The 26,160-nt window shown below is 39.2% G+C and overlaps 1 protein-coding gene across 2 annotated transcripts in view; it reads right to left on the reverse strand.

Annotated features, from left to right (window-relative positions):
- The window catches only part of USP47 (ubiquitin specific peptidase 47), a 137,564-nt gene extending 116,998 nt beyond the window's left edge, over positions 1–20,566 (reverse strand). For both annotated transcript variants that reach the window (XM_006885411.1, XM_006885410.1), the window contains exon 1: positions 20,030–20,566. In XM_006885411.1, the coding sequence (XP_006885473.1) occupies positions 20,030–20,068 (39 nt within the window). In that variant the 5' untranslated portion in view covers positions 20,069–20,566. The remainder of the gene's footprint in view (positions 1–20,029) is intronic.
- Between the last annotated feature and the right edge of the window lie 5,594 nt (positions 20,567–26,160).

Consider the following 26,160-nt stretch of genomic DNA (forward strand, 5'->3'; position numbering starts at 1 on the left):
GGGGAAGATTAAGTACTGAATATCCCTTTCACTGACAAAAGAACAAACAAGTCTATTTTGGGGGACGCTCAATCAAGAGGCAAGGATGGTGAAATCTCATCTCACTTAAGTTTGAGCATGCTGTCAGGGAGAGTCTAGTCCTTAGAAAAAGACATCATGCTGGGAAAGGTAAAATGTCAGCTAAAGAGAAAAAGACCTTCAAGTAGATGGATTTAGACAGTGACAATGAGCTCAAGTCTGCGAAAGATTGTGAATATAGTGCAGGAGAGGCCAAAGTTTCAATCTGTTGTTTACAGTGTTGCTATGAGTTGTATTTGACTCTAGAACATCTAACAATAAAAAAGTCTTTATGACAAAAATAAAATTCTTTATATGTGCTCAAAACTTACAGAATTTTTGGGCACAAATTACCAGATTATCTTCTGTGTTGTTGTTATGGTTGTTATGAGCTGTTGAGCTGACTACAACTCAGGGCAACCCTATAGCTCTGACCCCTGTTCTATCCTGGGTCAATCTCACTGTCTCTGGCATAGCTAACCTCATTACCCCAGTTACCGCTGTCAATCCATCTCATCTGGGATATTCCTCTCCTGCACTGTCCCTCCACTCTTCTAAGTATGATGTCCTTCGCTAAGGATTATTGCCTTCTGGCAACATGCCCAAAGTTTGTAAGACAGAGCCTCAATGATACCTCCTCTTCACTAAACCTTTTTTGCACTTCATATAATGTATTAAAACTTTCATATTTGAACACAATTTCCTCTTTAAAAAAACTCTTACCCTCTCTACCTGGCAGTCAAGCTACCCTTTGTGATTTACTTCAGAAGTTATACTTTCTCCTTCCTGTTGAATTGGCTCCAACTCAGTGGCCTTTCAACAGTTACTAAGGTCGTAAATCCTAAAAAGAAGAGACTGTCCATCTTACTCCCTCAGAGCTGCTTGTGGATTCAAACTGTCAGAGACAGAGGCTCTGCGTTAGCAGACCAACTCCCTAAGCCGCCAAAGCTCCGCTGTACAGTGCACAGATTTTCTAAATAAAGCTAACTGCTTTGGTCCCACTCCACTTTATTATTATAAAAATGTCTCTGTCACATGTCTGTTTCTTCCACTAGACTAAATAAACAGCTAAACAAAGTAAGGTTTTTACTTATCTATGAATCTCTCATTCTTGGCAGCAACTCCGCTAGTCAGTGCTGAAGGACTAAATCGAAGAAAAACTATAGTGTATTTATAATTAAATAAAAAGACTTATTTAGAACAAGAAAAATATGTATAGTCAAAATTACAGTGCTTTGCTTATACTAGAAAATGTAAAAGCCATAAATGGGGTTCACAGTTGTCATAAAGCTAAACCTACTAAGTTACCAATGATACTGGAGTCACAATGTTTAGATTTAAATTCTAGACTTTTCTCTTAATTAAGTCACTTGTTGTTTGCCAATGAATAGAGCATCACTCATAGTGACTCTATGAACAAAAGACCTGAAGCCTTTCTATAACTGTTGTTTCTCAAAGTTCACAGTTTCCAGAGGCACTTTGTTTAGGAAGAGGATGCCACTCCTGATTCCAAATTTAATTAAGTCATTTAGTCCTTAATTTTTCCCTAGTAGAAAATAACTACAATTATTTAATATAAGCAGTCTGTATCACTATTACACAAATTCTGTGTAAAAAGATCAAGAGTGGAATGGGGACAGCAATATCTGACCTCTATAAACTCCACAGTGGGGAACCGTCCCCATCAACAGCACCCACAACACAAAACCAATTCCCATGAGTTCAGATATGTCCCCCATGCTCCTGTTAACTCTTCCTACTTAACCCAATTTCAATCTTCCTGCTCTGCTATGTCAAAAAAACCACTAAGATAGCTCACAGACCACAGAGAACTATATTATTATTGTTGTTGTTGTTGTTGTTGTTGTTGTTATGTGCCATCGAGTCACTTACGACTCATAGCAACCCTTTAGTACAACAGCCCTAAACTCTGCTCTGTCCTGTGCCAATCACACTGTCTCCGATACACCCATCCCGATTACCCCAGTCACTGAATCAATCCACCTCATAGAGGGCCTTCCCCTCCTGCACTGTCCTTCCATCCTACCAAGTATGATGTCCCTCTCCAAGGACCAGTCCCTCCTTACCACATGTCCAAAGTATGTTAGATGAAGCCTCAGAATCCTTGCCTCCAAGGAGTCGCCTGGTTTAACCCTCTCCAGGATGAATCAGTTTGTGGTCCCCTCAATACTCTTCTCCAGCACCACAGCTCAAAGGCACCAATTCTCCTTCTACCCTCCCTAGTCACTGTCCAACTCTCTGATGCATAATAAGTGATTGCAAAGACCATGGCCATGCACCTTAGTCTCCAGAGAGACACCACTGCTCTTCAGAACTTTGGAAGGTCCCTAAAAGCAGACTTTCCCATCGCAAAATGTCTTTTAACTATAATATTATGATATTCAAAAGGCTGTAATTCAGGCTGGCAGCAGACACAATCACTTAGGACAGCTTCCTAAATGTGCTCACAGGTACTTTCCAACCTTATGTTGTGGCTTTAGGCTCTTATTGTGTGCAGTTGAGTCAGAACCCATCCCTAGCTAAGTCCCTCTGGGCTTTCAGAGGTAATATATTACACAGGAGATTGCCAATCCTTCTCCCGTGGAGCAGCTGGTGGATTTAAACTGTATAACTTTGCAATTGCAGTGCAGATTCTTACACAAAGCCACAAGTGCTTCCTTTAGCTTCTGGTTGTACATCTCTAAGTCAGAACTAACGTAAAGCTAATCTTCCAGGTTTTTAGAGGCAGTAAATCACACACAAGGAGACTACCCATCCTTTCTCTGTGGAGAAGTTGGTGGATTTGAACAGTATGCTTTGGGGATTGCAGCACAGCTTCTTACCACTAGGCCACCAGTGCTCAGTCCTGCCAATTATGATCCTCCTTCCCATTTTTTCCCCAACAGACTAGAGAGCAAAGAGGCTCTTACTAAATGTACATTTCTTGACTTTTGCTTCAGTAAACACTACGTACTAATTTCTCTTTCCTCCAATTCAGTAAGAAATTACAGCATCTGGCTAGGAGCTCTGGTAGCACAGTGGTTAAGTAATAAACTGCTAACCCAAAGTTGGCATATTTAACTCATCAGTGACTCACGGAAAAGAAATGAAGGAGGTTGCTTCCGTAAAGAATACAGCACTGGAAACTCTAGGGAGCAGTTCTATTCTGTCCTATAGGGCTACTGTAAATTGGAATCAACTCAATGGCAATAAGTATGGGCATAAACACAAAGTTAACATGAGTGAACGGAAAAAAAAAGCCCTTAAAAATCCTAAGAAAGTACTTAAGTAGTTTTCATAAGATCAAAATTTACTAATTAAAAATTCCTAAAAATGAAATACTTCATGCTATTCACCTAAAACAAAGGCATTTATGTGATCTGTATCTGGTGGCTTAGTAATAATGAGCAATTTCCTCACATGTGATTAAGACTCTGAAAATCCACTAGAGGATTTGGTATGAGTTGTTTCCGCCTCAACCATACATCACTACAACAAGAAGATGCAATGTATCAGTAATCACAAATATAGTCAACCGTGGCTAGAACAAAGTTGGCTTGAGGAATATAACAAAAACATTATAAATTGGGAATACCTAGTTAAAGATAGTGGACTGAATAAGAGTATTTATGCTTTCCCAAATATCCCTGAAACAAGAGTAATTTATTTAAACAAAACATTAACCCAAGATGACATTATATAAAAGAAACATAATTTTTGAAGGTGGGACACAGAGCGAGTAAGTAATGACTTGATATATCTGAGAAGGTCAGGTCCTTCAGGAAATGAAAAAAGACATCTGGCTGGTATCACATTTTATATATATAGTAAGAGAACCCTAATGGCTTGGAAAGCTGGTGAATTCAAGGTGATTGCAGGAAAAAAAATAAAAGAAGCTGAAGCACTAAGTGACACCACAAAGCAAGGAAATACTCAAAAAGGAGCATAGGCACTACCTAGAAAGAGGAGCACAACCAGAGTCTTGAAATTCTGAGGCCCAAAATAACAAATTATAGTTCTGGTTTACAAGTTGAAAAATAAATAAATATCCATGAGTATAAATGGATATAAAGAAACAAATAAAACATATTAAAAGGACCACCCTTCCTTACAGAAGAATTTCAATTAATAAACAAAGAATGAGAGAAAACCACCATCAGAATGTTGTGCTAATAACTGTTGTAAGCAAGATGCTAAAACTAATAGGCAAGTGTTTATGCAGAAACAGATATTTGCATAGTCTCAAAGTACTCAATAATTATTAAAGAAAATAGTAATTTTACAGTGGAGAAACTTGGCAGGCATCATTTTAATCTACTGACTGAAGCTAACATTGCCTATATTAGTGCCGCCATAGACAACATGAAGGATTACATCATCAGTATGCCATTCTTTTGAATTCATAACTTTAAGCTAATGAGAAAAACATCAGATATCTCCGAAGTGAGGGGAATTCTGTAAAATAACTGATAAGTATTCTTACAAATGTTAATGTTACAAAAGATAAATTACCACATGATAAACGGCCGAGGGGACAAGATTAACTAAATGTAGTGCAGGACTTTGGATTGGAAAAGAGAAGGGAAATCACACTGATGGACAACTGGTGAAATAACAACAAATTTTCTACTTAGCCAATCATATAATGTTGTTCTTAGGTGCCACTGAATTGCACCATAGAGTTATATTGACTTCTATGAACAACAGCTCTGAACTTTGCCCTATCTGTCACCATCCCCCCAATATCTGATCTGACATGCTCAAGCCTGTTGCAGTACTGTGTCAATCTTGCTGAGGGTCTTCTCTTTTTCTATCCCTCTATCTTTCACAGCTTAATGTCTCTTTCCAAGGACTGGCCCCCTCTGGCATGTTCTAATATTAATTTCTTAGTTTTGGTAATTGATCTAGCATTACATAACATGTTACGAGAAGCTAGATTAAAAGTATACAGGAACTGTGCATGCTCCCTGCCCCCAATTCTTCTATAAATAAACACTATAAAAAGTGGAAAACAAACCCTAAAAAGCTCAAGTATTGTAGCAGTGAATAAAGAGTTTAAACTAGAACTACTGAAGTAGTAGTTGTTATTGTTAGGTGCCATTCAATTAATTACAACATGGTACCTGGAGAAGGAACATCATGTTTGGGTGGGAGGAGGGACAGTGCATGAGAGGAAGACCCTCAATGAGATGGACAGATTCAGTAACTGGGGCAATGGGAATAAGTGTGTCAGAGACAATAAGGTTGCCACAGGATAGAGAAGGGTTTAGGGCTCTTGTACATTCAGTTGCTATGAATTGCAAGCGACTCAATGGCACTTAACAACAACAACATAAGACCCTATATACAAAAGAACAGCACAGTTAGGATCCCTCTTTTACTTTTCTGCTCATTTCCTTCCTAATGAAAGTTATTAGGAATTTTGGTCTACAGGACAAAAACAACTTAGTCTGAGGAAATGTCATACTGACAGTTGTTGTTATGTGCTGTCGAGTCGCCAAGAGTGTTGACCCTGGAGCCAAGCTGACTAAAGTTGTTAACAATCTTAATCTCTTCACCATCCATCCTGATGCTGCCAATTGGTGAGAATCTTTGTCTTCTTGACATTGAGCCTCAATCCATACTGAAGGCTGCAGTCCTTGACCCTCTGCAGCAAGTGCATGAGGTCCTCCTCAGTTTCAGCAAGCAGGGTTGTGTCATCTGCACAACGCAGACTGTTAATAGATCTTCCACCAGCCAAAAGTCCAGGCTGGGTTTAGAAGGGGTCATGGTACTAGGGATATTGTAGCTGATGTTAGATGGATCTTAGCTGAAAGCAGAGAATACCAGAAGAATGTCTATCTGGGTTTCATTGATTATGCAGAGGCATTTGACTGTGTGGATCATAACAAACTGTGGCTGACTCTGAGAAGAATGGGAATACCAGAAGACTTGATCGTTCTAATGCGAAACTTATACTTGGACCAAGAGGCAGCCGTCAGAACAGAGCAAGGAAACACTGCATGGTTCAAAATTGGGAAAGGGGTACGCCAGGGATGCGTCCTATCTTCATACCTTTTCAACATGTATGCAGGACAGATGATCCGGGAGGCTGGGCTCTATGAGGAGAAGTGTGGCATCAGGATACTGACAGGAGAACTAAATAAAAGTGTATCTGCATAATTGATTCCATGTTGTTGTTGTTGTTATGTGCCGTCGAGTTGTTTGCGACTCATAGCGACCCTATGCACAACAGCCCTAAACACTGCTCTACCCTGCGCCAACCTCACTGCCTCTGACACACCCATCCCGATTACCCCAGTCACTGAATCAATCCATCTCATAGAGGGTCTTCCCCTCCTGCGCTGTCCCTCCACCCTCCCAAGCATGATGTCCCTCTCCAAGGACCCGTCCCTCCTGGCAACATGTCCAAAGTATGTCAGATGAAGCCCCAGAATCCTTGCCTCCAAGGAGTAGCTTGGTTTAATCCTCTCCAAGATGAACCTGTTTGTTTTCCAGCCAGTCCATGGTACATTCAGTACTCTTCTCCAGCACCACAGCTCAAAAGCATCCACTGTCCTTCTGTCCTCCCTAGTCATTGTCCAACTCTCTGATGCATAACAAGCGACTGCAAAGACCATGGCCTGTATCAGGCGCACCTTAGTCTCCAGAGAGACACCGTTGCTCCTGAGTACTTTAGAGAGGTCCCTAACAGCAGACTTTTCCATCGCGATACGCTTTTTGATTTCCTGCCTGCTAGTGCCAAGAGTGTTGACTGTGGAGCCAAGCAAACTGAAGCTGTGAACAATCTCAATCTCTTCGCCATCCATCCTGATGCTGCCAATTGGTCCAGTGGTGAGAATCTTTGTCTTCTTGATATTGAGCCTCAGTCCATACTGAAGGCTGCAGTCCTTGACCCTTTGCAGCAAGTGCATGAGGTCCTCCTCGGTTTCAGCAAGCAGGGTTGTGTCATCTGCATCACGCAGATTGTTAATAGATCTTCCACCAATCCTGATGCCACAGTTCTCCTCATTGATTCTATAAGACCCATAAATTTTTTTTCCTTCTCAGGGTCCAAATTTGTTCCTTCCAGCTACAAGACTAAAAGACACATAGAAACTCTATGAACAACAAATGAAAATCTTGCCCTGTCCTGCACCACATACCTCTCATATGTGTGCAGGGAGCTCTGGTGGCCTGGTAATAAGACACTGTGCTGCAATCTCAAAAGCCCACAGTTCAAATCCACTAGCTACTCTGTAGGAGAAGCATGGGCAATCTCTTCTTGTGAGATATACTGCCTCTGAAAACTCACTGGGGGGTCAGCTATGAGTTGACTCCAATATGAATCAATGGCACACAATATGTTTTTTTTGTTGTTGTGTACTATCTTTCTAATACTGAGAAAAACCACCAGGAAACCCATTGCTTTTGAATTGATATTCACAGAGACTCTCTAATAGGTTTCCATTTTGTAAATCTTTTAGGGAAGAGATTGCCCATTTTTCTCCCTCAGTATAGCTGACAGAGTAAAATTTCTAACATGTTATTAGCAGTGACTTTTACTAACAAGAAGAGCAAATAGCTCTGTCTTAGGAAGAAATCAAGTTTCTTCTTGGAGGCAAGGATTTTGAAAATCCATTTCACATACTTTGGGCACATAGTCAGGAGGGACTAGTCCTTGGGAAAGGACATCAACGCTTGGAAGGGTGGAAGGATAGCGTCACTTGAGTTGAAGACCCTAGATGATATGGACTGATATAGTAACTGGGACAATGGAATTAGATGTATCAGAGTCAGTAAGACTAGTTCAGGGCAGGGTTCAGAGCTATTGTACATAAGGTCACTATCAGTCACCAACAACTCAATGGAACATAACAACAAAAGCAACATGCACATAATGCACTATGACAGCAGAATCCTTGGTAACAGTGTATCACTATAAAAAGCATGCAGGGGAAAAAAATGTTTGGAAATTTTAAATATGATACCAAGGAACATAACACAAGAATTTTAGAAACTTAGAGACAAACATTTTCAACCAAACAAGAAGAAATAATTTCAGAGTGCGGAAAAGAATCTTCTAGGGATTTGGCATCTCAATAGCAGCACTGTTGTTGTTAAGTGCTGTCGAGTCGAAGGAGACTCATAGCAACCCTATGAATGAAAGTCAACACTTGTGTGACTTTCATCCTTTCTCCAGGTTCACAGGGTTGCCAGAGGCAAGCTATTACGGAAGTGGATGCCAGTCCTGCTTCCAAGCTTGTTTTAATTGGGGAGCTCCACCAAACACTGCCCGCCTTGGGTAACCATTAACGCATTTGACACATCAGTGTTCAGTTTCACAGCAACCACAAGTTACCACTGTTCTTGTACAATAGCAACACTACAAAACAGAAAACAATAGTTGTTTTTTGGAAATGCTAAGGAAAAAAAAATATTTCTGATCCAGAATTCTCCACACAGTCAACCTATCTATGAAGAGAAAAGGGAAATATTTTTTAAACACATGGTTTTGGATAAAATTATATTCTATCTAGAAAGCTACTAAAACTGCATCTCCAAAACGAGAGCACAAACCAAGTAAGATGAAGACATCAAAAACAGGAGACTGGAAAATCAGGGGAATCCCTATGATGGTAAAGGGAAATGCAATACAAGAGTTGCACAAAAGGTGTCAATTTAAGAAGGCAAGAGTGGAGTAAGTCAGAGGCTCTGGGAAAGAATACCTTAGGAAAATAAAATTTGTAGGCTTGAACATTATTGGAAATTTACACACTTACAAGGAGAGTTTGAGCTAAATAGGAGTTTCTCAACAGTAGCACTATTGATATTTATGGCCACCTAATTCTTTGGTGTGGGAGCTATCCTGTGTACAACAGGATGCTTAAGTATCACTGGCTTTTCCCTGACCCTAAATGCTAGTAGCACCCTCTCTTTGCCCCAGATTGTGATACTGCTCCAGATTGTGACTGTCTCCAGACATTGCCAGAATTGACCCTAGTTGAGAGCCGCTTTACTATATTAATGTTATGCCAGTTGCCATCAAGTTGTTTCTAACTTTTTGGTGACCCTATGCATGGAATTTATCAAAAATATCATTAATATCACATGTAGGAAAAATACTGTTGAAGATAATAAAAAAATGGTTAAAACAGTAGATTCACAGACAACTTCCAGAAGTTCAAATGGGGTTTAAAAGAGGCCACAGACGGCACCAGGGGTATTACAGATGACGTCATATGGATCTTGACTGAGAGCAGAAAATATTAGAAGAAGGCTACAGGTTTTATTGTTTTGTGAAGACATCTGACTTTGTGGATCACAACAAACTATGGTTAAACTTGAAAAGAATGTGAATTCCAGAGTACTTAATTGTGTTGATATATGAAATCTAAACCTAGACCAAGAAGCTGTTGTCTGAAATGAACATGGTTTAAAATTGGGAAAGGTTGTGTGTCAGGGCTATATCCTCTATCCATGTCTATTCAGTCTGTAAACTGATCAATTCATCCAAGAAGTCAGACTTTAGGAAGAAGAGTGTGACATCAAGATTGGAAGAAGGCACATCAACAACCAGCCTTATGCAGATAACACAACTTTGCCTGCTGAAAGTGAGGAAGGTCTAAAAGCACTTGCTACAGAGAATCAATGACTGCTGACTTCAATATGGATTACGACTCAATATCAAGAAAATAAAAATCTGTAAATAGACCAAATGTCTATTAACAAACAAATGGATTGAGAAATTATAGTATTCACATATTCACAATGGAGTATTATGCAGCACTGAAGAGCAAACATTTTGTAAAATACCATATAATATGGGAGAGTCTAGATAGCATTATGCTGAGTGGACTTACTGCTTAATACCATTATTGTAAAAATAGAAGGATCACTAGTAAGATGTGGATAAAAGTCCAAAAGGGGAAAGGGAGGAAGGTAGAAGGTGGGGAGAGGAGGAAATCACTAGAGTAACAGTTTGCTGAGCAGAAGGAATTAGAAAAGACCCAATGGGGACCTAAAGGGATAGGATAAAAGTAGGCATAAATCAATGGTGATTCATTTTAATATGCACAATGCATATGAATGATCATTTGAAACACAATGTGAATATAGGATTGATTATAAAATGCAATGTACATGAATGATACACAAGGTATATTAATTTTGTGTGCAAATCAATATAAAATAAAAACAAAGTGGGGAAAACACACATTTATGTACATGACAAGACCTATGTACAATAATTAACAATCTGGGACAGGATAAGCATTACAAAGTGAATTGGGGGAGAGGTGAAAATGTGTATGAATGAATTAATGAAAACCAATTTTTTGAAAACTTTCAGAAAAGTCATACTAAAATGAAATTTAAAAAAAACCAAAACAACACAACACCAAAATCCTCACCACAGGACTAATAGGCAACATCATGATAGATGGAGAAAACACTGAAATTGTCAACAATGTCATCTTACTTGGAGCCACAGACAACAGTCAGGATATCAGGAGACAACTAGTACTGGGGATAAGTCTGCTGTCAGGGATCTGTCCAAAGTCCTAAATAGCAACGATATCAGTCTAGAGAGACTAAGTTGCAGCTGATTCAGCCACATAGTCTTTCCAATCACTTGCTATGAATCTGAAAGATGGACAATAAATATGGATAACAGGAGAAGAATAGATGCATTTGAATTGCATTGTAGGAGAAGAGTGCTGAACATTCCATGGACTTCCAAAAGAAGATATGTACTGGACAAAGTGAAACCGGAATGTTCTTTGGATGATGAAGCTTCACCTCACATATTTTGAACATGTTGTCAGCAGAGGCTATTCCTTGGAAAAAGACATATGCTTCAAAAGGTGGAGTCAGAAAAGGAGAGGAAGACCTTCAATGAGATGGACTGATGCAGTGTCTGTGGCAATGAACTCAAATGTGTCAGGGATGATGAGGATGCTGCAGAGAGCATAGAATTCAGATCTACTAGTCATGCGGTCACTACGAGTTGCTCTTGACTCAACGGCACTTAACAACAACAACATGCATGTCATGGTAAAAGTGAGTTTCATAGGAATTTCAGTGGCTGATTTTTCAGAGACAGACTGTCAGATTCTTCTTCCGAGGAGCCTTTGGGTGAACTCAAAATCATAAAAATCAAGCAAAACATAGAATAAAATAAAAAAAAAACATATTAACTCTGGGATCAACGTCCTAATTTAAGAAAGAGATTAATTTTAAAACTACCCCCTGAATAAGAATAACTGACTATTTTGGCATATTTCCACAAGTAAGTTAATTACAAGAAATTAAATGTTAAAAGATGATTCAGCTGATATCTTCCATAGAAGACTTTTTTAAAATCAGAAAACAGTAGACACACAAAACCCAAGTTGTTTATTGTTTGATAGCCCTCAATTACTATGAATTCCTTTCTACAGCTGTGAAACTTAAATCAGTTAATAAACACAGAAAACATGTGATATTATCTGGTTTAGTGAATGAAATACTAGTTATCACTATAATTGGATACCAAGAATCAGTTTCAGATAGATGAAAGCAATTGTTTATTGTATGAAAAAGAGACAGGGGAAACCCTACTGGGAAACAGAAGTTACATTTCTACTCTCTTTCTTTCATTTTCCTCCATCTATGCTACATTTCTACGCTTCAGAAACACTACCTTAAATAATGCAATGAAAATATTTTATTTTAAAACCATCAATAAATAAAAGCTCCTGGAGGAAAGAATAAAATCTTTCTATTTCTTCTAAATCTTCCCTGTTAAGACCTAGGACAATAGCATTTGCAATAAATAATGTCACAATCTTAAGAAGGAACAAAGTAAATGCAGCAAAGCAGTAATTACAACTTTACATGACAGTAAAGGAAGAAATCTCAAAGTCAGTATCAATATGCAACAATTCAAAGCCACAGGTACAGTTAAAAATAAATGCCATAATAAAGAGGCCTATGTCTCTTCACTGTGCTCTTTTTCTGAATCATCTAGGAGAAACTGTAAAAATAATGGATTATATCCAATAATGAACAAGTGAGAAAAAGCTAAAAAACCTAAGGCTGCTCAGACCGAAGAACAAAGGTGAACCCTCCTGCTCCTTGCCCCATCTTCAACTATAAGAAAAGCTATCCTGTAGAAAATAGTTTAAGACTTCTGGATTGTACAGAGGTAAAAAGATGTCAATGAAGATCTAACCAATGGATAGTCTAAACAAATTGAAACGGACTTGACATCAAGTGAATGAATAGAGTGACTTGCACTACTAACCAAATAAACCAGGGATTAGCAAAAGAATCATCAGATGAGGTCCAAGAGTATAGCTGTCACTTGTGCATTTTTAAAAAGGTATTTGCAATTAATAAATCCTTGATTGTACAAAGTTTAATCATTCTATCTCCAAGCCTGTAATTCCCAACTACTTTGTTTCTGTCTTTTGTATTCTAGCCATCAATTATTATTCATAAATCTTGATTGCATGTTTGATCAATTTTATAGTACAAAAGAAGTTGGTTGGCTGTTGTTAGGTGTCATCGAGCTGACAACTCATAGTGACTCTACAAACAATGGCTCTGAATCTTGCCCTACCCTGAATCAACCGCACCATCTCCAACACCCCTCACCTTATTGCCACAATAACTGTGTCATCTTATCTCATCTAGGGTCTTCCTCTCTTGCACTGACCTTCTACTCTTCCAAGCATGATATCCTTCTCCAAGGACTGGGCCCCTCCTGATGCCCAAAGTATGTGAAAGGAAGTGTCAAAATCCTTGCTTCTAAGAACCAACGTGATTTCACTTTCTACAGGATAGTCCTGTTTGCTCTCTTGGTAGTCCATGGTATGTTAGAAATACTCACTTTTTTTCATCTTTGGCTTTAGTTGTTAGTGCCTATATTTATAGAACTGTTTTATTAACAGGCCTTTACGGTAAATAAATAGTATCCTATTACAACACTGTACTTCAGGATAGATCTTGGAATGGTCTTTTTGACTATGAATGTAATGCCATTCATCTTCAGTTTTTCATTCCTAGTATAGTAGATCACATGATTGTCTGATTCTAAATGGTCAATGCTAGTCCATCTCAGCTCACTAATGCCTAGAATGTAGATCTTTACATGATCCATTTCATTTTTTACAACTTCCAATTTTCCTAGATTCATACTTTGTACATTCTATGTTCAACTTATTAATAATGGATGTTTGCAGCCATTTATCCTCAGTTTTTTTGTGTCTTCCACTCTAAGCGCTCTAGTACTATGTCTAACAGTACTCCTGTGTTATTAACAGGGTTTCAAAAGTCCAATTATTTCAAAAGTGGATGGTCAATCTTCCTTAATTTGTCTTAATCTGAAAGCTTAACTGAGGAGGACTTGATGCAGATCAAGGACTACAACCTTCAGTATGGATTAAATCTCAACATCAAGAAAACAAAATTCCTCACCACTGGGCCAAAAGGCAATATCAAGATAGAAAGAGAGAAAAGAGAGAAAAAAAAAAGACTATCAAGGATTTTTCATTTTTCTTAAATACATAATCAACAACCTTGTTATCAGCAGTCAGGAAATCAAAAGAAGTTTTGCACTGGGAAAGTCTGCAGTGAGTGACCTCTCCAAAGTGCTGAGGAGCAAGGATGTGGTTTTAAAGGTACACCTGATCCCAGACATGTCTTTTATTACTTTGCTATGCACCTGAAAGTTGGACAGTAATAAAGACAAGAGAAGTAGAAAAAAATGCCTTTGAGCTGTGATGCTGGAAAAGAGCACTAAATAGCCCTTGGACTGCCAGGAGAACAAACAAATATTGGAGAGAGTGCAGACAGATGCTCCTTAGAGGGAAGGATGGGGAAACATCTCACATATTTTGGGCATGTTGTTAGGAGGGGTCAGGCTTTGGAAAAAGATATGCTTGGAAAAGAGTCAGCAAAAGAGGGGAAGGCCTTCAAGGAAATGGTTTGGCACAGTGGCTGTAACAATGGGCTCCAGTGTAGCAGAGATAACTAGCAGAGGATAGCTATGGATAGGACAAGGTTTGGTTTTGTTATTCACAGCATCACTATGAGTCATACTCAGCAACACCTAATAACAACAACCAAAGAACAAGCTTGTCTTAGAAGACATGAAGCCAAAATACCAGAATGCCCTTTAGTTAACAGTAAAGGCCAGTGCCTGAAGAAAGACACTACCCTCGGAAAAAGCTGAGGGTAAATGAAAAAAGGAATATCCTTAATGAGATGGACTGACACAGGAGCTGTCACATGTTGAAAAAAGGTGGAGATGGTGAAGATAGCACAGGATTAGGCAAAGGGTCAATGATCAGTGTAAAGACTAAGGTACACCTGATTCAAACCATGGTCTTTTAAACCACTTGGTATGCATCTGAGAGCTGGACAATAAATAAAGATGACAGAAGAATTGATGTTTTTGAATTGTAGTGTTGGAGAGAAGTACTGAATTTCTCATGGACTACCAAAACAGCAAACTGGTATGTTTTGGAGAAGGTGCTGAAGAGCAAAGATGGTAAAGCTTCCTCTCACATAATTTAGGCATGTTGTTAGGTGGGGCTACTCCTTGGAAAGGGAGCCCCAGAGGCCTAGCTGAAAGAACTTAAAAATTAAAAACAACAACAACAAAGGGGGGGAGGGCTGCACTGCAATCCTAAAGGTACACAGTTCAAATCCACAAGGTGCTCCATCGGAGAAGGATGGGCAATCAATTCACATGTGATTTACTACATTGAAAATCTGCTGGAGACTCAAGTATGGGTTGGTTCCAACTTGACAGTACAAAACAACATTATTTGGAAAGAGACATCATACTTGTAAAGATGGAGGGTCATTGAAATAGAGGAACTCTCAAGATGGAATCACTACACCAATGGGTTCAAGTGTGTCAGAGGTGATGAAGATGATACAGGATTCAGATGTGTTGTTCACAGGGTTGACTGCTGTAACTTATACTCCAACAGCATGTAGCATCACCACTAATTGTGGTGCAATGGATCGACCATTCAAAATGGTTTTCTTAGCCCAATGGATCTGACTTCATCATATAGCTTGGTTGGACTATGAAGACATGAATGAGGTAAATATTACCTCTTGGGTGGGGACACACAAACAAGTGTACAGAGTCTGTCTTAAGCATCCTGCCAAGCTTAAATTGAGGAGGGTCAGTAGCAGAAGACAGGAGTCTTACTACCAGCAAGAAAGAAGCATTGAGTTCAGTCCACATTTCCCTATGGATCAGAGATTCCACTTGAGTCAGTTTGGGACACTCATGAGAGAAGCAGCATGAACAGCCACAATACAGAGACTGAGCCAATGCAAAGAGCCTTTGCTCAAGTTTGCTGGAAGACTTGGGGGAAGATACCACAACTGACTGGCAGGACTAAGGGAGTTTTGTAACACTGGCCTGAAGCCATAAACCCAAGATCAAAAGGCCTGCAAGTAAGCTTGTGAGGCTATCTTGTTTCCTATCTGAATTGTAACCTGTTAACTTCCCTGATAATCCTCAGTATCTTGAGTATGGTCTCTGAGTTATCTGTGGCCCAATAGTAGAGCAGTGAAAGCCCTGAGAGGGATGGTGGATACTAGAATTTATATTAGTAGGTGTGGAAGTGTTGGGGTATATCCAATCTCAAAAACTATTTTGTGTTGTGAATGTCAGACTAAGCCACCTTCATGCAGGCTGCACTTTTTTCACACTAATCAGAAAGACAGAAGTTTGAATCAACCTAGTAGCACCATAGAAAAAAGCCCTTGTAATCTACTTCTATAAAACTGTAGCCATTAAATAGCCATGCAGAGAAGTTCTACTCTTACACACAAGATCATTAAGAGTAGGAATTGGATCAATAGTAATAGGGCTGTTTTGTTTTAATGAAGAGTGAATGAGAAATAAGACACATGAGGGATAATGGGCATGTATATGTGGATTCTGGACAAGTGCAAAGAAGTAGGAAAGAACAAACAGAAGTGAAAAAAGTCAGAGAAACCTGTTTGGCTGCCTTAAAAACTTGTTTCATGGGTGAAGTGGCAGATAAGCTAGAAGGGCAGGTTATGGCCAGAATCAACTCTAAGCTAAGAAGTTTTCAGATTTATCTAGCATGATATGCAAGTAATTTCCAAGTGAGGAATAACATAGTTAAAATAGAATTTCTGAATTATGAACTAGAAAAGGAGAGGTATAGTTTGCCTCTTTCTTGAAAGATTATTAATGCTGGTTAGCCAATTGACTAGCATCTTAGATCTTACGTTTTCTGAGTACTGAATTCATTTTGCTCTGCTCAGAATCCCTTGGGCCTTCCTTTCTTATCTTTCTGCTCATATCCTTTATGTGGATGTACCTATTTAAATTTTGTCTTTTGCTTGTTTCTTAAATTTTTGCCATCATTTCTCTTATAATCTTTTTAGTCTTTCCTTGATCATAGTTATAAAGAGAAAGGTCTACAGGATTCTGGAGGTCAAAACCAGCACAAGAAAATTTCTTATTAAGTCTTCCTATCTGCTAGAAAGAAAATAAGAGGCAGATTATTTGTTATGTAGTGTTGAGTCCGTTCCAACTCATAGCCGACCCCCAGTGGGTTTTCAGAGACAGTAAAGCACGAGGGGAAAAGATTGCTCATCTTTCTCCCACGAATCAGCTGGTGGATTAAAACCACTTTCTTTTGAGTTGACAGGGCAAGTCTGTACCACTATTCCATCTTTAAAGAACCAAACCCACCGCCATCAAGAGGATTCCAACTCAGAGCGAACCTAAAGAAGGAGAATGACCCATCTTTCTCTCACAGAGCGGGTGAATGAAGGATTCCAGGCTCCAAACATTCAGTAAGAAGATCAAGCATCTTGACCACTGTGCCACCAGCAGGACTCTTCATTCCATGTTTATAGAGTAGAAAACTGGCACAGTGGTACTGAAAAGTTGAAGAATTTGCCAGGAGTTCACACTGCTAACAGATCCTGCAGTATTTATTATAAACTCAAATCCATGTCTAATTTCAAAGTCTGTGTTGTCCTGTCAAGTTGCTCTTATTTCTTAATTTATATTGAATAAAAAAGGACAGCATGCATTATGCCAGGCATGGTGACACAAAATATATACACATTCTCTCATTTCTTTTTTCTAACTCAACAGATACTACAATTAGAGACATTAGATATCTACTCAAGCAACAAAAGGCCAAATTGTAAACTGAGGTCAGTCTGATGCTCTCCCCTCTACAACAGGAGCCAATAAACCTTTTCTGTTAGGGTTTATTTTTTTTTTTGTTGTTACTTTTTAAACCACACAGTCTCTGCAGTATTTACTCAACTCTGCCTTTACTTGCAAGTATTTACTGCCTATAATAAACAAATGGGCATGGCTATGGTCTAATAAAACTTTATGAAGACTGAAACATGAATTTTTTATAACTTTCATGAGTCAGGACTATTCTCCTGACATTTTTACCAATCATCTGAAAATATGAAAACAATTTTTAGCTTATAAATATATACCGGCCCATGAACCACAGTTTACTAAACCCTGCAATTCCACATTAAGCTTCCAAGCTCCCCTCTTAAGCAGTCAGGGATCAGAACTATATATTATTTATTCAATAGCTACAAACACATACATACACAGCCTAACCATGATCTAAATCTAGTAGGGACCAAAGGTTGCCTATACAAAGGTCTTAAAAAACCTCTAGATTATTGACAAGCCACTAGAACTGACACAAGCATTTTTAATTTTGAAAAAAAAAAAAAAGAGAGAAAAAAAGATAAAAAGCCTGAAGGATGACCAGGGAATAAAAATAACATGTTCCAAAAAAAAAAAAAAGGAAAAATAGAATACTGGTTATTGTTTTTTGAGTTTGAAGCCTCAGGTAGAGGAATTAGTGTATATAAAACTAAACTTACTCTCATCAAGTCAGTTCTGACAAAATCACAAATCGCCCATCTTTCTCCCACAGAGCTGCAGGTGGATTCAACAACCAGAGAGGCACCATCAGTGTCTCTTAGTCTCTAAACAGAGATAATTAATGTTTAAATTTCCAAAAGGTAAAAAGCAGCTCTGTAGGACTGAACATATATGTTCCTGAAAACACAGTGTGTGTGTGTGTGTGTGTGTGTGTGTACATACATACATACATACATATATTTCTCATGTTTCCTACAAGTACAATTACGGAAATAAATCTAAAGGAGGTTTTCTTAAAGCAGAATTCCACCTATACTGTATTTTCTAAGAGTAATACATTATAAAAAGATTAACTTTGCTTTTTGTAAGAATGGAAACTAGACATACCTTCTTACAATATCTGGAACTTCCTTCCTTGTGTAACAGCTACTTACGTAGCAAAATATTCAGCCCCTCACTGGAGACCATCACATATTAGCTATCCCTTTCTCAGCAACTTAGGAGAGAGAAGAATTCAGATTCACCTGCTTACTTGCTCTGCACAAAGTTAATGATATTTAACTGACACATCACGGTGCCTTTTTAAAAAAACTGTCTTTGCAAATAATTATCACTCGTTTTCAAATGAAGTTGAAAAAATTTATATCATAAGCAAATAACCCCAATGTCACTTTTGCATAATAACATCTTGCGTGGGTAGCAAAGAATTACCATCACGAAAATTGTTATGTATTCTGTACTGTTTAAAAAAAAAAAAGTAGTAAGAGCTAACCCCTATTCTTGTGCTTAGAATCCCACTTGAGAATGGGCTGTCTTTGTTATGTTAATGAGGCAGGGTTAGAGTAGGGTGTGTCTTGAGTCAATCCCTTTGCGATATAGTAAGAGAAAATAAAGCAGCAAATAGGGTAGAGGAGTAAGATAGATGCCAAGCCACAAGGAGATCTCCAGGGAACCAGGAAGCAGAGGCTGAGCAGATAAGGAGCTTTCTTCAGAGCCAACGGAGAGAAAGCCTTCGCCTAGAGCCAGCTCTTCCAAGCCTTGACTTCGAAGCCTTCCAAAACGTGAGGAAATGTTTGCTAAAATCATCCACCTTAGGTATTTGTTATAGTTTCACCAGATAACTAAGAGAGCAACTAAAAAATTCAAAGATTTTCAATGATCACTACTCACAAAAACCAAGATCCTCCATAGCTACTTTCAACATGACACTCGCCTCTATTTAAGGTATACGAGAAACAAAAATCCAAAGCAATGGTCGATGAACGGCCAGTTAAAAATACACGTTTGAATACGGTGAAGATATTTATAAAGTCAAGAAAGATACTATTAATACGATGAAATTCCCTGGCCAGGGTTGGATGCCGCCACTCATCGACTACCTGCCAGAGAAGCCAAGAAGTCAAGGCTTCTCATTATCGCTTGCTTTTAAGAATTTAAGAAGTCACCGATATTGGCATACACGACCCAACTCCAAGTAGTACGCCTGCTCGCCATATGGTAACGCTCGTCTATCTCTCAACTTTAAATAAAACTCACATTTACTACTTTCCTGAGATCTTTCGCAGGCCTCAATAAGGCAAGCCAACAGGACTCGCCAAGAAGCAAGAGTTGAAGAAAGTCCTAACAGTTAACTGGGCCCTCCCACAGACCTCAAGTTGGGTGCAGATTTCACAAGCCCTGGAAGCTGTACAATGCCACTGTCAAAACCAGAAGCAGCACCGTCCCCCAGTCCTGCCCATCCGCAACTGTTCCACAATTTTTTTCTCTCGGAGGATATCTATTTAGGCGCCACATAGTAAAGAAATAGGTAAAAGGTTCCCTTCTTCCCCCAAGCAAGCCCCAGTTTGCTCCCAGTCCACTTCTCTATTTGTCCAGCCCCACAAACCCGACGGGGGAGGTCTGCGCCCTCCCGCCCCGGGGATCCAATTTGATCTCAACTGCTCGCCGCACCCACCATCCACTCTTCACCGGGTACACCTCCTTCCCTCTCCGCAGCCGAGTTCGCACACGAGCCGGGCCTGCGCTGTCTCGAACGGCCGCAGGCCTCGGGCCTAGCCTCCCCCGCTGGCCCCTCACCTCTTTCGGGACCAGTTGGTTCTCCTCGCCGGGCCCCATCGTTCAGACTTCGGCCGCTTCTCTCCGCCCTGCCAGAGGGAAGGGGGAGGATGGCGGCGACTCACTTCCTCAGGAGAGAACAGTAGTGGCAGTCATCCTCTCCACCGTCTGCGCTCCCACAACCGCGGAGGCCTCCGCCTGGGCCTCGGAGTCCAGAGCGCAGACACCGGCCCAAGGTTTCGCCGCCACCGCTGCTGCCGCCGTCGCCTTCGTCGTCGGCCCCTCCCCCAACCCGCTGCAATCAATGGAAAAATGGCGGCGGCCGCTCTCGCGAGAATTCGCGTCTCCGGGCTGGGAGCCCGGCACCCAGGGCCTCGGCTGTCTAGGCAGTGTTCGCTCGCTTCTGATTACCTCTGCTCTTAATCAGTGCTGCGATGTACAAAATTGGTACAGCAGACGTGCAAATGCGTTTCATTAAAGGAAAGTAGACCTTTCCTTTCCGGACTCCCTCTGCTGGCAGGAAAAGGCCAGGCCTCTACATCCTCCATACCATCTCGGACTCCCCATTAAAGAAATGCCTGCAGCCTTCAACCCCTTCCCTTATTCTTCCCCAAATATTCTTTCACCACGTTAGAAATGTGTCCCCCACCCCATGCCCTCTTCAAAACCTCCTAACATCTTCCCTTCAGGAAAAAAAAAACAAAAAACACAACAAAAAACCAAAACAGTCAGCCTCCCCCATTGGACACGGCTCCCAGCGTTTTATTTATCCCTCTTTTCCCAGTCTTGTCTTTTCCACTTTCCCACCACTGCTTGACAGTCAAGTTTGGGGTTCTAGGACCCATCTGCTGCTTAGGTGAGACCACAGCCAATGCCCCTGAGAAGTGATGCCACCTCCTATCCTCATTTGAGTGATGCTTTTTTATCCCCTTTAAAGACACTTTCTTTCCCAACAGGTTCAATTCTGAGCCAGAGAGAGGATCTCAGAGTAAGTCCAATATGCCTGAATTTATAATTTTCTTTAAAGTTTTTAGATTACTTGAATTGCCTCCGGTAATAAGCAATATGCGGTTTTATACAAAATGAATGTTGCAGGAGTTTTATTTTAAAATCCTACTCATTCCCTAAGCCTTCCTTTATGAAGACTCAGTAGGTGTCCTTCATGAAGACTTCTATGGATACAGTGATCTTACAGCATTCTGAAATAATATAATCCGGCCATGTTCTAACACCCACAGCATTGACTACCTGTTCCTTTAGTCTCAATTTTTTTTTGGTCACACTCCCTCAGTTTATCAAAATATTATGTAAGTTATATACAGTCCTGCTGTGTATTGCATAATATGGCATCTTAAAATGTGAAAAGGGTAAGATAAAGATGAAACTTTAAATTTTTTAATTCTTAGAAGAATTTAAAATTATTTTGTTTTAATGATATAAAAAGTCCTCTTGTTACTCTCACTAAAAATATTTAGTAAAAACAGGATGATTGACTAGATTTGATTAGTTACAAAAATCTTTAATGCTTTGAAAATTAATGTCTGATTCAATGTTCGAGTTATTTCTGTACTTAGTTTTAATGGCTGTCATAAACTGAGAAAGATAACTTAGGAAAATATGTAGATCTAAATGGGAAAAGTACATCTTTGAATACTCTTACTAATCCAAGGACTCATTTTTATCAGTTCTATCCGCCAACTCTGCAAAGATTTTTGTTGAAATTAAACCAGTATTTTTCATCTTTCCTGAAATCAACCAGAAGATATTGCATTTTAACATTTATGATAAATGGGTTCAGAATGCTTTGGAAGGCTTTACTTGGAAGGTTTTTTAAATCTATCTTCAAGTTTAAGTGTAAATGTATGAATTTATGGAATATTGATCTTGAATGTATTTATAATTTTAATATTTTCCAATGGATTCCCCCCCATGTTAAATTTTATTTAAAAATATTTACCTGATGACTGAATTTTGGGTGCTTCATTAAATTTTACAACTAAGGTGAATGAATGCACTCATTTACTTTACCCTAGGCCCAGCCTTGGGTAATATAGTAGTGGGAATATTACTTAATAAAGTGACGTTCTGTAGAACTCATGCTAAAAGTGTCGTCTCTACCATCATGTTTTTTGCTTTTGTTCATGTTATTATTCTCCGGAGTGCTGAAGACCAATGATGTCAGTTAGAGAATGAAGTTTGCCTAATCCAGGCCATGGTCTTCGCAATTACTTGCTATGCATCAAAGAGCTGGACAATGATTAAAGATGATATAAGAATTGATGCTTTTGAGCTGTCTTGCTAGAGAAGAGTCTTGAACATACCATGGATGGCCAAGAGAACAAATAGGTCTGTGTTGGAGAGGGTGAAACCAAGTTTCTCCTTGGAGGCAAGGATTTTGAAGCTCTGTCTTATATACTTTGGACACATAGCCAATAGGCTACTAGTCCTTGATGAAGGACATTTTGGAAGGTCAAGGGACAGCACAGAAGATGAAGACCCTAGATGAGATGGATTGACACAGTAATTTGGGTAATGGAGTTAGGCATGTCAGAGACAGTGAGACTGGCTCAGGATAGGGCAGGGTTCAGAGCTGTTGTACACAGGGTCACTATGAGTTGCAGGCAACTCCATGGCACATAACAACAATGCAGATGACACATCTTGCTTTTATAAAGGGAAGAAGACTTGAAACACTGCAGAAGATCAATGACCATATTCTTCAAATTATGTTGCCTCTCAATATCAAGAAACCAAAATCTCACCACTGGACAAATAGACAACATTATGGTAGATGGGAAAAGGTTAAAGTTAAAGTTGTCAACTATTTCCTTTTACTTAGATCTACAATCAATACCCATGATATCAGCAATCAAGAAAGCGAAAGATATGCTGTGTGAGATAATCTGCTTTCAAGGATCTTTCCAAATTACAAAAGTGCAAGGATGTAAGTTTACAGACTAATAATGTGCCCAACTCAAGCTTTGGTGTTTTCAATGACTTCATATGTATCTGAAAGTTGAACAATGAATGAGGATGACAGGCTTGTTGGCTTTGAATTGTGGTGTTGGCAAAAAATATTGAATATACTGTGTTTTTAAGTGCGGTCGAGTCACAGGCGACTCATAGCGACCCTATGAAGGAGAGTCCTCAATGCTTGGGTGTCTCTCATCCTCTCCACAGGTTCATAGGGTTTCCGGAGGCAAGCTATTACGGAAGTGAATGCTACCCCTCCTTCCAAGCTTGTTTTAATCGGGGAGCTCCACCCCACTCTCTGTCTGCATTGGGTAACCAACCATTAACGCATTTGACACATCAGTGTCACAGTGAATATACTGTAGACTGTCAAAAAACCAAATCTGTCTTCACAGAAATGCAACTAGGATGCCCCTTGAGGCAAAGATGGTGAACCTTTGACTGACTGACTTTGGGCATGTTATCAGGAAGAATCAATCCTTGGGGAGAGACATCATGTTGGAAAAGATGGAGTGTCATAGAAAGAAAGGAAAATGCTCAACAAGATAGACTGAACAGTGACTACCATGATGGGCTTGAGCATGACAGAGATTATAAGGGTGATGTAAGATATGGGAAGGTTCAAATTTGTTCTTCATAAAGTAGCCATGAGTAATAGTGGATTCAAGGGCTTAACGATAACAATAACAGTATTAATTATCCAGTATCCATACCTTGATATAATGTAATTACTGCTTTCTCTACTTAACTAATGTTGCTAGATGTCTTTGAGTCAACTAAAATCATAGTGACACTATGAACAACATATTGAAGACAACTTACTACTATTGAAGAAACATTTACTAGCTACTACAGAGCTTTGATGGCCTAATGGGTAAGGACTTGTTCTGTCAACTCAAAGGCAAGTGCTTTAAATCCTCTAGCTGTTCTGTCAGAGAAAGATAGGCACTCTTCTCTCATGTAATTTTTCAGCCTCTGAAATGAGTCACTTCCAACTCAAGGGCACATAGCAACAAAGTATGCCCATGAACATGATTAAAATGGTCTTTCTCTTGGGGGAAAAAGGGGGGCTATTAAGAGACATTCAACTATTAAATTAAAGAAATTAAGAGTATGATGGCCCACAGCTGATAAATAGGCTCATTTACGAACATAAATGCTGAGATGTCAAATAAAGTAATAGTTTATATTTAAGATGGAAATAAAGCCATCAAATAGAAAATAAGAAAAAAATTTGAGAAACTGTCAAGAATTGTTTCCACTCCCATAAAAGGGGGTGGGGTGGGGGAGGGCCATCAGTTGAGCAGAAAACCTAGTGAACATTGAAAAGTTAACTGACTTTTAGTGTAACTTTGGTGTAAACATAAGATTATACAAAAAACTCAGAATCAGACTGACTAAGAGTTAACACTCCAGCAGGTTTTTGGAGACTGTAAATGGAACAGAAGGAGATTGCCCGTCTCCGCCCCAAGGAACTATAGCTGCTGGTGAATTTGAATTGCCAGAGAAGTGCCACCCTTAGGTTAGTAGCACAACTCCCTATAGAAAATGCCACCAGAACTCCCTAAAATAAGACTATTCCTATTAGGTGCTGTGAAGCTGACTACAACTCAACATCACTCTATGAACAACAGATCTGAACCTTGACCTGTCCTGCACCATTCTTATGATCTCTGTAACACCCAATCCATGTTACAGTCACTATGTTGTTCCATCTTATTTAGGGTCTTCCTCTCTTTCTCTCTTTCCTTCCACCTTTTCCAACATGATGTCCTTTTCCACAGATTGGCATCTCCTGACAACATGCTTAGAGTATGCAAGATAGAGTTTCATTGTCCTTACCTTTAAGGAGACTCTGGTTGCACTTCCTCCAGGATGGGACTTGTTTGTTTTTTTGGAAGTCCATGGAATATTCAGTACTTGTCTCTAAAATGACAATTAAATGGCATCAATTCTTCTGTCCTCTTTATTCATTGCCACACTTTCAGATGCATATGAAGCAATTGAAAAACACCAAAACTTGGTTCCAGTGCACCTTAGTCTTTCAACTTAAGTCATTACTTTTTAGCATCTTCTTAACAGTATATTTTCCCAATGCAACACATCTCTTGATTTCTTGACTGTTGCTGTTATGAGTGTTGATTGTGGAACAAGTAAAATGAAATCGTTGACAACTTCAATTTTTTTCTCCATATAGCACAGTGTTGTCAATTGTCATAGTGGTGAAGATTTTTTGGTTTCTTGATGTTGAAGAATAACCCATATTGAAAGTCTTTGATCTTCTGCAGTGTGTTAAGTCTTCTTCAGCCTTTTCTAAGCAAGGTTGTGTCATCTGTATTACACAGGTTGTTGATTCTTCCTTCAATCTTGATGTCACATTCTTCTTCATAGTCTGGTTTTGTGAATGATTTGCTCAGCATTCAGATTGGATAGGGAGAAAGAAAACAACCCTGACGCAGACCTTACCTGATTTTAAACCAAGCAATGTTCTCTTGTTTTGCTTGGACAACTACTCCATGGTTCATGTATGACCACGTTTTGCATGAACACAATTAAGAGTTCTTGGATTTCCATTGTTCTCAATTTAAGCCTCAATTTGTTATGAATCACACAGGTAAATGTCTTTGCATAGTCAGTGAAACCCATGTAAACATCTTTCAGCCCAGGTACATCTGACATAAGCAGTGAAATCCCTCCTGCCATGGCCTCTCTGAGTCCAGCTAAAAAAAAATAAGATTAGGAAGCATAACTCTCATGAAAATGTAATCCAGTAGAAACCTTGGAGCATGTACAAATACTTTCATGAAGCAATACAATGAGAACATTAATGGAGCTTCTAACTTACTTTAACTGGTTGGTTAAGGATCTCAATAACATTTTTTTTCTGTCTTTCATTTAAAGATAAAAAATATTACTACTTACCATTTGAGGAGTTGAAGACATTCATAATAGAACAAGTTTATAAGTCAGTGCCTTCAGTAAAATTCTTAAAAGATCTCACATCAACAGATAAGGCTTGGGCAAATACACTGAAGGAAAGAACTCACATTTCCGAGCTCAAGGCAACTAATAGCAAACTTACTATGATTCATTCTAGCCTTCTAAAGGGTTTTCTAAACACCGGTATGTTATGATTTAAGAATAAGAAGTATAATAATTTAAGGTCATGATGTTACTCT

The sequence above is a fragment of the Elephantulus edwardii genome, unplaced genomic scaffold (assembly GCF_000299155.1).
Source record: "Elephantulus edwardii isolate Elephantulus edwardi_28Jun2011 unplaced genomic scaffold, EleEdw1.0 scaffold00044, whole genome shotgun sequence".
Classification (NCBI taxonomy): Eukaryota; Metazoa; Chordata; class Mammalia; order Macroscelidea; family Macroscelididae; genus Elephantulus; species Elephantulus edwardii.